This window comes from Zonotrichia leucophrys, chromosome 20, assembly GCF_028769735.1.
Source record: "Zonotrichia leucophrys gambelii isolate GWCS_2022_RI chromosome 20, RI_Zleu_2.0, whole genome shotgun sequence".
Classification (NCBI taxonomy): Eukaryota; Metazoa; Chordata; class Aves; order Passeriformes; family Passerellidae; genus Zonotrichia; species Zonotrichia leucophrys.
This window is the reverse complement of record NC_088189.1, coordinates 9,489,385-9,505,184: the sequence shown is the minus strand read 5'-3', so window position 1 is coordinate 9,505,184 and position 15,800 is coordinate 9,489,385. Positions and strand designations below refer to the sequence as shown.

General features: G+C 43.3%; 1 protein-coding gene across 1 annotated transcript in view; it reads left to right on the top strand.

The window, feature by feature from the left end:
• The window catches only part of TOP1 (DNA topoisomerase I), a 65,761-nt gene that overhangs the window by 27,959 nt on the left and 22,002 nt on the right, over positions 1–15,800 (top strand). The window contains exons 3-6 of the mRNA XM_064730020.1: positions 939–1,041; positions 10,640–10,766; positions 11,304–11,362; positions 14,081–14,176. Coding sequence (XP_064586090.1) covers positions 939–1,041; positions 10,640–10,766; positions 11,304–11,362; positions 14,081–14,176 — 385 coding nt within the window. The remainder of the gene's footprint in view (positions 1–938; positions 1,042–10,639; positions 10,767–11,303; positions 11,363–14,080; positions 14,177–15,800) is intronic.

Sequence of the window (15,800 nt, the reverse complement as noted above, 5' to 3'; positions counted from 1 at the left end):
GTAAAAAAATGCTTGTAAATGAATTTATTTGCAATTCAACTGTGTTGCTCTTTCTCTCTGCTGAATTCATTTCCTTGGTGCTTTAAAGGACTTCATTGTACAGCACAGTTGTCACTGAGGATGGGAAGTGTCACTCAGAGTAGAAGCTGATAGCAGTAAAATTACTGTGTTCCTGTAGATTCACTTGAGTGCCAACTCCCATTTCTGACCTGTCACATAATTGGGACCTGCCCTGACCTGTGTAGGTGGGTGACCACCAACACAGCTCGTTACAGCTGTCAGGTTGCATTTTCTTGGTGAGGCTGTTACTGGAAGGAGGTAAATGTGTCCTGCAGTAGAGAAGCAGGAGGAGAGAATTCTTGCTCCTTTTCACCCTTTCTTTTCATTTTCTGCCATTACTCCCCATTTTCCTTGCTTTCTGCCTGTCATGTTATATACTGTTGGGGATAAGAATAAAATGGTTTTCATTCATAGCAGGGAGAAGGGAAGGATGATTTGTCAAGATTAAATACTTGTGGAAGTAGAAGTATTAAATTTTGGGATTCAACAGGCCTGGCCCCTCAGCTTTGTGCTTTGTTCCTATATCCTTTCTGTGTATTGAGCATGAATACTTGGAGGCATAGGAAGCCAGGCTGCCCATCTACCAAATAAAGCTGAACTTGCTATATCAAGAGGTACCTAGTTAATGGAAAGGTTGCATTTCTTCAGCGTCTATAAAGCATTTAAAGGTCATTGTAAATGCAGCTGTTGCCAAGATGAATTAACTTGTGCTGCAGGAACAATGAATCCATTGAGCACCTCTGAAACCAGGATTTTTGTTACAAATTTGGAATCACAGAAATACTAGAATGTGGTGGGGGAAAAATGCAGAGGTTCACAAGGGAGGTGTGGAGTTTTCTCCCAATTTAATTTCTTTTGTTTTGCCTCTCTGCTTACAGATTCTCACAAACACAAAGATAAACACAAAGACCGAGAACACCGGCACAAAGAGCACAAGAAGGACAAGGAAAAAGACCGGGAAAAGTCCAAGCACAGTAATAGGTGAGGAAAAAGTGGATGAAGTCTTCATAGGCTAAAACACCATTGAATGTGCAGTCTTACAAGAACTACTCTGATAATAAATGAATATGGAATTGCTACATTTTGAGTGTGGTTTTACAAGTGTAGGTGCTTTAAGCCTGATTTTTGTCATTGCCTGCATTTCCATGTGGGTGGCTGAAGCTGTGTATCTTGCAAATGTGAGCTGCTACTAATGTATAAAAGATTATTGTAAGTTAGAGTTGTTAAAGGTGTAGAACACTACCTCAGCCTCCCCTTCATGCAGATTGGTGGGTTTTGTTCATAATCTTTTGTGTGTGGTTCCAGTTGTTTGTCAGAAATGTGGAATTCTCTTCATGCTGGTATAAACCCCTACTGCTTTAGCATAGTGAGACCCCCATGTGGCTGCTAAGCCTTCTCCTAATTAGAAGTGCCTGGAAAGGTGGTTCCCCAGAATGATGGTGGTGTCCTTACCTGCCACCACAGTGGCTGAATATCCCAGCTGGGTGAGGCAGCACTGGGAAACTGCTGGGTTAGATGGATCCCAAAGGATTGTGCTGTTTTGTCCAATGTGATTTATGCACTACACTGCCACTGGATGGAGAAGGTGTTTGATGCCAGTCATGTACCAGGTTTCCCACACTGATGTCATGGCCTGTAGCTCTTGAGCTGCTGAATTCCTTAGGGTCCACTTGCTCCCTGGGCTGTGAGCTGCAGGAACCAGGATGTGGAGGTCTGTGTGATGACTTGGTGTGGTGGAGCACAGGGCAAGTAGGTCACACCAGGATGTTACTCAGGGAAATTTTCCTTGTTGTAAGTCCTGACACACAAGTGTCATGGAGCCTAAATTGCCACTAAAACTTGGAAAAATTAGTCCCTGGAAGGAAAGTGTCTGGTGTGACACTTGATGAATGACAGTGTTTATGCTGTGGGCAAGTGAGTGTACTAAGTAATTGCTGTGCAACTGTGATAGCACTGTCCAAAAAGGAACAAAAAAGTTTGTGTTAACAATGATTTCTATTAAAAAGAAGCATGAAAAGGAGGGAGTCTGTGTAGAGATGTGGGTTTGTTTTATTGGGCACACACTTGATTTGAATTTTCTGTGATCTTATGAGAAGCTACACAAGCCTACTGTTCCATAATGTGTCTTTGATGGGGAAAAACCCCTAGGCCAAATAACTTGCATTTGCTGGCTCTCACAACAAGGATGAAATGCTTTGGACATGTTCTTTGCCTTTGTTCACACATCTATATTGCCTTGATTTCTAGTTTTCATTTTCCTGATTATCATGCACCCTAAAACTGACTGCCTCACATGTCCAAATGTTCATTGCTTTGCTTGAAAAACCATTCTCCTGAAATCCTAGCAGAGCACATTCTTTTATAGGGAGTAATGTAAGCACTGTCTTTAAATTCCCAAATTCATTAATGCTTTGACTTCATTTGTGTAGGAGTTGGAAATGGTCAGCATGTTTTTAACTGGAAAAACTAATTATGGCTCATAACTTGTAGCTGACTTTGCAAGCAATAAATACCAAAACAGTGGCAAGAAGGTAGAATGGCTGTGATGTTTTGAGGTGTAGCTCAGGAGGTGACATGTAATCATGTCTTATCTTGAAGTACTTCCTTCCTCCCTACCATGTTGTCTTGAAATCCCTCTGGGAAAGGTATCATGTTTTCTAGGCACTGTGCCTAATGCTCCCAGTTGTTTTCATGTCTCTGTTAAGTGTTTGTGTGTCCTGTGAGCACAGTATCTGCTGCATCCTGGGGTCACAAAACAAGGTCCCTCCTGTGGGTGGCATGACTGAGTGTGTGCATGTGCAGGGGGTTTGTTCGAGGCGTTTTTGGGGAGAGATTTTGCAATAATGCTTTGCCCTTCAGGTTCCTTCACTCTCCCAGACTGAGTGCACACTGCCTTTCTAAGCTGCCACCTTAAAAATGAATGTATTATAGTGCTGAACCTTGAGATTTGGTTTTGGAAGTGGTTCTCTGGGAAGTTAACATACCTGTGATCCTGTTGGAATCACTCCTTTAGGAATGCTCCAGAATCTTCACTATTCCCATTCATGCTCAGTCATGTAAAGGGTACCTGGCTGCTTGCTGGGTAAAAACAGCAGACTTGTAACAGAACTTCATAGAAATAATTGGATTTTAAGTATTTCTTCCCTAAATGCTTTGATTCAGCTGTCACCCATGCAATTCTGTAAATGTAAGTTGCTGTGAGAATGAGATTTTAGGTGACCATTGTTTGAAGGATAAAAAACCTGCTGTTTGTACTGAAGTTTCTCCTTTGACAATGAGAAACAAGTGAAAAAGAGCCATGAATTGAGTAGAAATTAAAGAAAAATTCTCCAGGACACAAGAACAGCGTGAGTGGGTTTCAATGGTTTTTATCTGTATGAAGAATTTTTAAAGCACTTGATAAATGGCTGTAAATTAATCCTTTGGAAAAGTTTATCTTAGATTTATCAAATTGCATGTAAATCTTCACAAAATTCTGTATTTCAGAAAAGCTGCTGTGTTACTGCAAAAGCTGTGCTGTATCTTTGGTAGCTCTCAAAAGAGGCTGAATGGTGCTTTAGCAGAAATGGAAGCATTGTTTTCGGGGAGACTTGGATTGGTACCTCAGTGACATTTTATCTGTGTGTGTGAAGAGCCCCTGATTGCATTCTGAGAGGCACAGTGAAGAGCAGTGTGTGGTTGTGCTTGAAGCAGATCGTTTTTGTGTCTGTCTGTAATAGTTTGACAGTTTCATTTCCTGTCCTGTACTTAAAAAAGGTTTTTAAAATAAAACCTGCATCAAGAAGACAGAACAACTCCAATGCAGGAGAATAAATGTTTCCTGTATCCAGACTTTGAAGGATCTAAACTGCCAAGATAAGTCTCTGAAATACCTAAAATAGACAATTTTGATTTCATATGACAGAAGTGTGTGGAATGGTATGTAGAACTTCTTAATTTTGGTTCTTGCTTTCTTCCTCTCCCACTCACAAGATGACACTTCTGTGTCTTAACCACTCATTTACAGCTGTAGTAAACTGAGAGAGAACATTTGTGTGCCTCAGACCTCCCCACCACCCCTCAAAGAAACAAAATGAAAAGCCCACTGAAGAACAGTCTGTATCAAGAAATAAATCCACATCACTATCCAACAAAATGTGGTTTTTTGCTCATTTTCTCAGCCCCGTACTTCCTGGTCTCCAAACAAAAATCTAATACACATCCATTAAATATAAATGTCAGTGGTTATAAAAATAAAATGAAACAAATCCCATGTGGCAATAGGTTTCTGATCTGTGGGAGTTGAGTGTTTCAGACAAGTAGACCACATAAAATAATGGAATAACAGGTCCTTTGAAGCCAAGCCTTGTTAGAGAGCGGGTTGGAAGTGTTGGCAGTAACAGGTGTGCCTGTGCCAGCTGTCCTGGGCTCTGTGCAGGGAGAGTGGGCTGCCAGGAGCCTGAGGAGGGCAGGGCTGGGACAGGGGATGGGAGCACAGAGGCTGCTCTGCAGTGCTCAGCCCTGCTGTCAGCCTGACAAGCACCGCAGCCGCAGGAAGAAAATCTTCTGTCACATTGCATATTTCCTCCGTTTACTAAATCTCTTGTGATCACAGCTTGGGATGAACCAAAGCTTGGAATACAGAAGGGATTCACAGACCTGATCTTCACTGGCATCTTCTAATTTTGTGCTTTTGCTAGGAAAAACACAGATTCTGGGCATTTGCTAGCCATGGATGAAAATAAATTTCAGTTCTGATATCTTGCACACCTCTTCTGGTTTATTATGAGATCCTGATCTGCTTTGATGGTGTGTGTTGGGGGCAGGAAGAGGCAGGGATATCTGATGTAGGGGTAGAGGCAATTTAAAATAAAAGACTTCACACCTGCTGTTTACTGGTATGGGTTGGTTTGTTTTTTATACTCCATTTTAGTGTACAGTTCACCTTGAGCAGTTTTCTAATGTGACACTGCCTTCCAGTAGTGAAAATTTTTTGCTTTTTATTTAGTAGTCTACTTAATTCTCACATGTCTATGGAAAGCATGTGCTAAGCATGATCCTCATTTCAATGTGTGAATATCATTCTCATTCCTAAAATTTTTATCAGCTGTTGATTAGTCCAGCTTTTTATCTTGTTCCTCTTTGCTGAAGGCTTGATCTGTTATCTGTGAAAAGACTGCTGGGAGGAATGGTTTCAGGTTATTATATTTCATTGCCAGAAACCCAGCAAAACCTTTGGGGCTCACGTGTTTATTCCCCGTAATTCCATATGATAACCCTCTAACAACATAATATCCTGCAAGCCAGCTGAAATCCTGTCCTTCCCTGGGGTGCTGTTGCTTTGGAAGTGCTCCCTGCACAGGCAGCTCTCCCTCGGTGTGCATTAGCCTGGCTGTGATCACAGCTTTCCATTAATACTGAATTGCGTCAAACGAGGCACGGGCTGTGTCACCTGTGCCCTGTCCCCACCGAGGTTTTGGGCTGCACTGAAATCACAACTCCCTGGTATTTTACGCTTGGGTTGTGCTGCGGCAGCTCCCGAGCAGGCACAGCTCCGATGGCAAGCGGCGCTGGCACTCACTGCCAGCAGATTCCCTGTCACGAGCTAATTACAGCAGAGAGAGGAAATAAGAGACACTTTAGATAAAGCATCCTTCCCAGCTTGTGGTTTTGAAGCTGGAATGGAAAGGGCCTGGGAAGGGATTATTAACGTACATAAATGGCACCTGAAGAACGCAGTGTTAAATTACTGCGAAGCTGTTGCAGTTTGAAGGAGGAAGCTGTGATCTGCACATCTGCTGTTCTTTGGAAACACTTTCCACTTGTGACTTTCCCATGTGATCTCAGCTGAGCAGCTGCTGCCAGGTGCCTGGGCTCCCTTCCTCTCCCTCTCCTCTCTCCTGCAGGCATGCTCGTTGGGAAATAGATCCATGCTTACAAGGGAAATGGCTTCTTCTGATGCATTTTCTGCTTCATGAGCTTCAGCCTGAGCTCTCCACAGCCTTTGGCTGTCCTTGTTTACACTGAAACTGTAAATGGAAGACAGTAAGCAAGCTGGCACAAAGGATGGAGTGCTTCAGGAGACGTGTGTACTCACCTGGCCTTTGTCTGAGCTAAGCCAGTATAGTATCGTGATACACCTGTAGATGATGTAATCCCTTGTTCTGCCTGTGTTAGTGTAATCTCCTGCTGCACTTGGTTACCTAAAAAAAACACTAACACTGCAGGTTTGTCAGCATTAAACACCTTCAGGAGGCATAACTCTGAGTTCTGGTGCAGTGATGCAACTGCAGTGGTTTTGGTGAGAAGGAAGCCCTTACTTTGTCAGCAGGGCTGGGTATGAGCAATTGTTGTGATCCACTTGTCCTGTTTTCAGGCTAGCTTCCCCTGGAGCTTCCCTCTATCTTAGGGGGGTTTTGCTGTCCTACTTCCATGACTCCAAGCTGGCTTGTTGGCAGAGATGTATGTGCAGAAAAGGTAACAAAGGACTCACAGAGCTCTGAACAATGAATTCAAGATAAAATTAGCAGTGTGCATGTGATCTTGAGACCATTTTGCTTGGTTTCTTTAAAGAAAAGGGATTTTTTTTCTTCTAGTTTTGAATTGACCAGGAAGATAGGCTTCTGATCTTTAAATTGTTCCCAGTCCCTCCTAATAATAGCTTTAGGATTGTCTGAAATAGCTTTCTGATAGAAGGCTGAAACTCCATCTTCTGGGTAAGGATGGCATCCTGTTGCCTTCTCTTTTCTTTTGAGATTAGTGTGGTGGTTAAATTGTGTCCCCTGTAGGCTCACATGTGTATCTGAGCCAAGTGAGAGACCAAAGCAGCTCAGCTTGACTGCAGTTAATATGCGAGCAACTTGCTTTGCTTTGGGAGAAAAAAGAAGTTCCTTTTCCAGGGATTTTGCTTGAGGCCTTTGTTATCAGCTCATTTCCAAGGGAGGTTTTCTGGGAGATGGAGATTTCCATTTCTCCAAGAGAAGAAGGGCACAAGCCTTCCTTGATGCACATGTCAGAAGTTCTGTGCTGAGCTGTGGCCCAGTGTCTGGAAATAGGGCTGGCAAGCAGGCTGCTACAAATAAGGGAAAGAAATTTATGCTCTCTTTTAACATTGGAGTGAAAAGTACAGGATATCAGATTTTTATCTAGGGAATTCCTCCCAGTCACCAGGAGCAGCAGCAAGCAGGACCTCAGGGCCAAGCCACCAGTGCTGATCTTTGGAAAATGAAGCTGCAGAGTGAAACTGGAGACAGAGTTTCCTTACGTTATCTGAGCCTACATTGCCTGGCTGAGAAATTAACTGCTCATTGCAGAGCAAAGGGGAAGGATAGTCTTATGATAAAAAAATTAAATTAAGACCTGCAACTAAGACTGAGTCAGGAAGCCAGACTTCTTGATTCTGTCTCTAATGCTGAAAAATCTGAGAAACTACACTGAAAAATTGAGATTAGATTGCAATGCAGCTTTTCAATGCTGGCCACTTAGTGTCTTTCAAGAGGGATGTCATTTGAGCTTCTACTTGAACAGACCTAAGTTTTTAGAGGTTTTAGCACTTTTTTTTTATTCCAGCTGTAGTCTGTAAGCATTCAACACACACAAATATTGAGTCTCTGCCTCTCTAGACCAATGGGATTTTGTTTCTGTTTCAATCTTAGCTTTACTGGTCTAGTTTGTCATCCATTAGTTTGCTTTTAGTCATGCTTTGTGTACATCCCAGGGCTCTTCCAGACATGTACTGAAAGCAACTGCTTTTGGCTGGTAGTGAGATTGAGTGTGGTGCTTTGGAAAACCAAATTGTTTCTCTTTTTTGGCCTTTTGTGGGTTTTTGTTTTTGCTATTCCACACTCCCAAGCAACAGCCACTGCCATGAACTTTACCTCAGTGCACTAACTCCAGTAGCTGCAGTGTGTACCACGCTTTAAAGATCCAAATTAATGTCTGAGTAAAACATGCCATTTCAGGTAGGATTTAAATATCAAACAAGAAAGAGCCAGAAAATAAACACAAGTAGACTTGGAAAGAACAACATGGGTCTGAGCCTTGTGTGTGTTTGTTATGATTTTTTTTTTTTTTTTGTATGTTGGAATTGTAGAATCACAGAATGGTTTGGGTTGAAAGGAACTTTAAGTCTCATCTCATTCCATGCCCTGCCATGGGCAGGGAAACCTTCCACCAGATGAGGTGGTGGTCCAAGCCCTGTCCAACCTGGCCTTGAGTACAGGGATGGGGCATCCACAACTTGGATTGATATAGGAAGGTTGAATATTGCTTACTGATATTGAATGTTGTTGTTGTTATTATTATGAGTATTGGTTTAAATATGTGCAGGTTGAGATACCTCTTAAATTGTCAACCTTAAATCTGCAGCAAATGTGGTACCTGGCATACAGATACCAGTGCAAGGTACCAAGTCAGAATTTCCAGATCTTCTTGAGTTTAAAAATTATTAGTAATGTGTAGGGGTTTTGCTTTCAGACAGTGAATCTGATTGGAGTAAAGGAAAATTAAATAGGTGTCTTGAGCTTGGAATGCTGATGAATAAACAGGGTACAGAAGCTGGGATGAGGGATCAGAGCAGCAGCAGCAGGCATGTTGTGGATTTCCAGGATCCAGTGTCAGGATGTTCCGTGTCTGTACCCTCATGGCCTGAGCACACTGTACATAACATGATCTGCTGGGTAAGAATAGTCTGCAGTTGTTGAGGCTGCTCACAGGCAACATGTGGTGCTGTGTGTCTAACTGCAAGCATTTCTAGAGTGCCTGTTGCCTTTTGATGTTCAGATAGACCTTCACTGCTTTGTGTGAGAGGTTGCTAGAGAGTTAAAATGAAACTGGTGTCTCTTGCTGCTGATCTCTTGGTGTCACACAGCATGCGAATGTACTGATTTCCTTCAGAGATGGATTTTCATGCTTTAGCTGCTTGAGCTTGGATGGCTGGTGTGTGTTTACTCCATTTATTCAATGTATATTTATTGGAGTGTTATTATTCAAGCTACTCTGGGCTTGAATTATTTAGACCTTTGGCTGGTTAACATGCATTTGTCCACGCTGGTGTCTGCAGTTGTAAGCTGGGTGTGGGTTGGTGTATTTGTGACTGTGATTGCCTTGCTCCTAATCACACACTGACTGTGGGAGCTGGTTAATATGCTGCTTGCTCTCTGTAGACATCAACCTTTTTGCAGTCTGTTTCTGTGATAGAAAGAAATCTCAATCTGCAATTTTAAAAAATCATGCTCTTGCCCAGCATTCCCAGCTTGTTTTTCAGGGCTGTGTTCACCCAGATTGGTTTGGGCTTGCACCTGAGTGTTGAAATAACTGAAATAAGGGAAGTGCCTTTTTCTAGTAAAGCTTTGTAGTGCATTTTGTAATCCTGAGGAGAAGCACAGTGTGTCCCAGAGAACAGCAGCGATGGGAGTCAAGTGCTGAGAAGGGAGGGTGTGAGCAGCCAGCATGAGAAAGGCAGCTTGGTTCGTGCCTATCCATGCTGATTTACACCATGCCTTTGACTTGCTAAAGCCCTGGGTGACCTCAGGGAGTCCACACAACCTTATAAGTGTGTATTGAAGGCCTGTAGAATTGCCAGGCTTGTTGCTTGGCTTCCACACCACTGCTGCTAATCCTTGTGGCCAGTTCTTGATGTTTCTATTCTGAGTCTCCTGAGAGTATTGCCTCACTTTTGGCTTCAAGGTTTGTCATTCCATGAGAAACCTCATTTTCATTTGAAAACAGCTATGTGTCTTTCTAGCTGATAAGAAAAACTTGAAAATGTGATACAAATGTATCCTGATGTCTCAGAAATCAGAAGTGGGTAGAAACAGAAGAATGAACGTTGATTTTCTTCTCCTTGTATGCATTTTCTCCTGTGTTCTGGCTAAAGATTCTAGGTATTTAAACTCTCAATACTGCTATTCATAACACCAGAGTAGTTACAGACCAGACTCTCACTTGGAAACACCTTTGTTGGTTCTTGCCCCACACGATGGGGCTGTTCCAGCAGAGCTGGGCTGGCTGTGGCAGCATCACCAGCTCCAGCTGAGGACTGCAGCATTATTCCTGCCTTTTCTGTTTGACTTTGCATAAACACAAGGACATCACATATCCTGTTTGCTCTGGTTTTCCCATCTGTTTGGGAATAATAGAGATCAGCGCTTTTCTCTTTAAGTTGCAGAGATGAGAGCTGCTACAATGACAAACTGTTGTCTGAGCAAAAGCTGACACGGGCATTGACGGGGCTGGCAGCCCTGTTCCAGTGACCTTTTATGTGGGCTAGGAAAAAGAGGAAAAGCAGAGACAGTGGGAATTCATCCTAAAGTGTTGAGCTTTAAGTGTAGCAGCTGTGGATTTCCTCAGCAATCCAGGCTGATGGGTTTCCTGAAGTGGAGGCTTGGCAACTGGGATTTTGTGGTATCCCTCCTGTTCTTCTTCCTCCCAAGGAGAACGGGTCATGCCTGACAGGAGACTGTGGTGATCTTCCTGTTAAGGTGATCCCTTATTTTTTAGGGTTTGTAATCATCAAAACCTGTGATTCTTTACCACTGGAAATTGTATTAGTCAAATCTCCTTGTGTTCTCCTCTGCAAACACACTCTCTTGTCTTGCAGTGAGCACAAAGATTCCTCGGAAAAGAAACACAAAGACAAGGAGAAAACCAAACACAAAGATGGCAGCTCAGAGAAACACAAAGACAAACACAAAGATAAAGACAAGGAGAAGAGAAAGGAAGAGAAGGTGGGTGTCTCCTGTGGGAGAGACAAGAGGATGGTTCTGGCTTATAATACTGAATAGAACAAAATCAGTGGGTTAGATGTAGCTTGTGCATCTGAGTTTTTATCAACTTGGAGAGAATTATCCCATTGCTAACCCAGACACTTTTTTGTGGAGTGGTAGTTATGAACTCATAAGGGCTTTATCTGCAGGTATGTGAATAGAAACAGTTCCACTGTGGAGTTGGGTCCACTGGCTCCACATTTTCTCCCATTACATTTCACTTTGCCAAGCTTGGGTTCAGAGAAAAGGGAGAAAAATCAGTCATCTCACATTCAGTCCATGCAAGAACAAACGATATACTTAATTCCAATTTGCAGAGGAAATTGGATGGCCAAAAAGTACTGAATTGACTAAGACTTGCAGAAAATGTTGCCTCTCTGTCATGTAGGTCACTAAGGACTACGGGGGACAGAGATAGTCACAGTTCCTTCTGCAAATTAATACTCTGGGTTGTATGTTGGAAAATGCTAATCTGCTCCTACTTTTTATGTTTTTCAGATGAAGTCATCTTCTGGTGACATAAAAATAAAGAAGGAAAAGGAAAATGGTTTCTCCAGGTAAGAAATCAGGTCTATGATGTGGAAAAAGCTGGAGTTTGACTTTTCATAGGTGCTCAGTGTTTGAATCCTCTCACTTGGTCGTGAGAAAAAATTGGGGCACTCTTAAGCCCTTCAGAAGATAGTTTCTTCTCAATTATGAGAATGGGTGGATGTGCTTACCCAGTAACTGGAGATGAGAGCTGTGGAATACCTGGTGTCTGTCTGCACATGCTGGGTTTGTCTGAGTATTCAGGAGCTGGATTCTGCTGAGGACAGGCTGAGCTGTGGGAACACTGGTAGCTGGATTTGAAAGAGCCTCTGTTGTAAAATTGGAACTTGAACTCTGCAGACAATCTGCTGGAGACAGGACCCAGCAAAGCCAGTCCAGATTCTCTCTGTGTGTCTCTCCTGTGCTGTGACTGCAGAGAAGCCTTTGCAGAGGAGTGACAAGTGACATGTAAAATTAGAAGTACCTTCAGGAAATGCATAGATGTCCTACTCTAGTACTAAATTCCTGCTTATAATAGAACCTCCTGGACTTGAGTGTTGTATCAGTCATTGCTAAGTAGTCTTATTAAAAACGTGAAGTGAGCAATTGATAGAAAAGTACTTTTTCTTAATAGTCAATCAGGACCTCTTGTGACTTGTTTATAATCCAGCCATTGGTTATTTTTAATGTGCTAAATCGAGTCCACTGATTCACTGAAGGTGTGTGGTATGGTGGATGCATGCATCCATATCTGTTAGTCACGAACAGTGCTTAGTTCATGAATTCTTTCAGTTTGTGAGCCCGCTTAAAAATCAAAACAAAATCTTTCCAGTCTTACCATGTTCTTTGGATACAGGGAAGATGGGAGAAGACACCTACCTGTCCCATGCCTTTTAGGTATTCTTTGTTTGTTTTGAGTTTGCCCTTTTGACATGAGTTCTTCCATCTGTTTCATTTCCCTGCTCTTATTTAAAAATGCAGAGGAAGGAGTGAGGCTTGGCGCAGGGCAGAGGCGCCATCTCCAGGCCCTTTGGGGAATTCTCTGGCAGTGCAAGCAGTGACATTCAGGTGTTTCATGGTGGAGCAGACAGCTCCTAACTCTCTCTGGCCTCTGCTGTTCAGCAGAATGGCATGATGTGCTAATCTCACAGGGCTGATGGATGCTCTCATGTCAATATAACTGAATCCTCCTTAGCTCCAAGAGCATTTTTTTATGTGTTTGAGAAAAGACTGGAGGAGCCCTTGCATTTGTGCTTTCTACAGGGCCAAGTGCTGGCTAAGAGTAAAGTAATTATTGTCTTTTTTTTTTTTTTCCTGCTGAAATATTCTTTTACGAGTTCTGCAGAGAAAAATGTCCTCACTCAGATGGTTTTGATTTTCTTCTTTAAGACTTGGTACCATGAGCAGCCTTACAGTCTTGCAAACAATGCAAGTCAAGGTTCAACTTGATCATACAGCTCCTTTCTTTTCCCAGACTCACACTTTATTTCTTCCATTAAAAACCATGTGCAGTGTTTCAGTGTTAAATTCCTAGTGACTTTACACACTGTAGTTCTGCATTTCTGCCTGAAAGGGAGAATATATTAAGTAGGACAATTCCCTTTTTTTCCATAGATGTTTTGCAACTGTCTGTGTGCTGCAGTCTTGTGTCTCAGTCAATTCCAGGCGATGCAACAGAAATGCCTTGGTAGAGCAGCTTGTTTGTATCTCCCCTGAGCTGCATCTTCCAGCACTGCAGTGGCTTTATAGCTGTGAAGGAGCAAACTGCTTGTTCTGCTTCAGGGACACGCTGCCAGCTAACATGAGACTCCCTGATGTCTCCTGCTGACTGTGGTCTACAAAGCTGAATGCTGCTTATTTTAATTCCTACTTCATCTGATTGCAAAATCCCCATCTTGGGCTTGGAAACTGAGTCAATTTGATATGGAAATTGTTGGTGGGACATGAATAAGGAAGCCCAAGATGGCACTAAGTGCTTCAAAATGTAATTTTGGACTCTTTGAGACATCTTTTTCTTTATGAAGATCAGTGAAATGCCTCTCTGAAATCTAGAAATAATGAGTTTGTCTAACAGAATAATGTCTCTTGCACTCATACTCTATGTTTTTTCTTATTGCTAATGTCTTGGGACATTATGGCTGAAAACATTGAGCCTAACTTTGTGGTCTGTTGAAAGGGACAGGATTGTTTGCTTCCTCCAGTTTGGACAGTGAAAAGAAACTGATCTGTTTAACTTTGCCAAATCTTTGTTTCCTTTTCTGGTTTTCACATGCCTCAATATTTAGTTGGCAAAATGTTCCAGGGAATAGCTTTCAAATCTTTGTTTAGTTGATAATCTTTTTCTGTCTTAGAAGGCTCAATAAGGATATTGAGTTGAGACTGAATAATATCCTGCATTTGACTCCACACAGGCATTTCAGTTTTTAAATCTATTTGAAAGTGCTGGAAGCTACAGTTGTTTTTACTCAAAACCTCAGAGAAACAAAATGAACTTTGAGCCGTTGAAATTGAACTTGATGTTTCTTGAGAAATGGCAAATGTGTAGACATTGAATTACTCTCCTCACACTGTCTGTGAGTATTCAGAAAATGACACATCTCAAGCCTTTGCTGTCTTGTCATGGCAGCACATTCCATGGAAGACGTGCCCATTTTACAGATGATTATTTCTTAAAACTTAGCTGTTGCTGGTTTCCAAGAAACTTCATCTTTCATAGTAGAACTGTATTTCTTTGCTTCTTTTTGTAGTCCACCACGTATTAAAGATGAACCAGATGATGATGGGTTTTATGCATCTCCTAAAGAGGACTCCAAACCCCTGAAGAGACCTCGGGAGGATGATGAGTAAGTAGCGTGGACTTGCATGGTGACTTGCATGTTTGCCTTTAGTTTTAAAAGCAGAACATTGAGGGAGCAGGTGGAGTTTCAAGTGATCAGCAGAGACTTCTTGAGATGGGTACTGGAGGTCTGAGACCAGACTCCCCATGCTGTTACAAGTTCTCTGAGCAGGGCAGGGATAGTATTTGTGCTGTGCAAAGCAAAATGCCACTACCTGCTTCTGCAGATGCTGCTGTGAAATGTTGCAGAACTAGTAAATAAAAAAGGAAAACCCCAGAAGGCAGGTAAAGACTGATGAGGACTGTAAAACAGAAATGTGAGCACGTGAGGTATTAACGGAGCTAAGTGGCTGCAGTGGTTTCTGTTGGGCAAGGAAATGACTGCACAAGAGGTAGAAAATGCACTGTCAGCCTGTTTGGAGGCAGGGGGAGGTTTGCCTGCACTGCCTGGCGTGGTTTGCCTGGAGTCTCAATGTGTCACAAGTTATGCTGAGGCTTGTTGTCTCCCAGAGAAACACCCAGGATGTTTTCCTGACACAGGAACCCCCTGACATACAAGTTCAGCTCCATCTCACTGGGATCTGCTGCTGTGCCCATCCAGCTCTTCAGGGTAGTTTGTCCTTGTTAGCAGGCAGGAGTTAAAGGCCAGGAAGGGTTTCACCATGGTGGCACTCCATCCCTACAGCTCTCATTTCCAAGACACATGGGTGGGACATCTTTTGTGTAATCACTTGCTGCCTTCTGCTAGCTTTGTATGACTTCCCCTCTCACATCTGCCATGGAAAGATTAAGAGTTGGGGTGTTGCTGTACGTTAGGGAGTGTTCTGTCTGCATAGAGCTCAAGAACAGTGACAGTAAGGTTGAGTGCCCCTTGCATCAAGGGGAAGGCTGGTAAGGCAGATAATCCTGCTGGGAGCCTTGTTCCAGCCCACCCAACCAGGATGAAGAGGTGGATGAACTGTGCTATGAGTGGCTGGCTGACGTTTCACCACTGCCAGCCCTTGTTCTTGTGGGAGACTTTAACCTGCTGGATACCTACTGGAAACTCAGCACAGCAGAGAGGAGGCAGGATGGGAGGTTCCTGGAGTCTGTGGAAAAGAACTTTCTGTCTCAGCTGGTAAGGACAGCTGTGGCCTTACAGGGGTGGTACCCTGCTGGACCTGCTGTTTACAAACAGAAGGGCAGGTGGGAGATGTGGTGGTTGGAGGCTGTTGTGGGCACCAATGGGCTGAGACCACCAGCATGATGTTCTACAAGACCAAATGCCACTTCTGACACTTTGACCACAACCCTCTGCAGTGCTCCAGGCTGGGGGCAGAGTTGCTGGAAAGTGCCCAGCAGAAAAAGCCCTGGGGATGGTGCTCAGCAGCAGCTGGACATGAGCCCAGGTGGTGAAGAAGGCCAGTGGCACATGGCCTGTATCAGGAATAGTGTGGCCAGCAGGAGCAGGGAGGTGATTCTGCCCCTTTACTGGGCACCTCAAGTTCTGGGCCCCTCAATTCAGGAAGGACATGGAGGTGTGGGAGGAAGTGCAGAAGAAGGCAGTGGAGCTCTGGAAGGGTCTGGAGCACCAGTCCAATGAGGAGCAGCTGTGGGGGCTCAGCCTGGAGAAGAGAAAGCTCAGGGGTGAC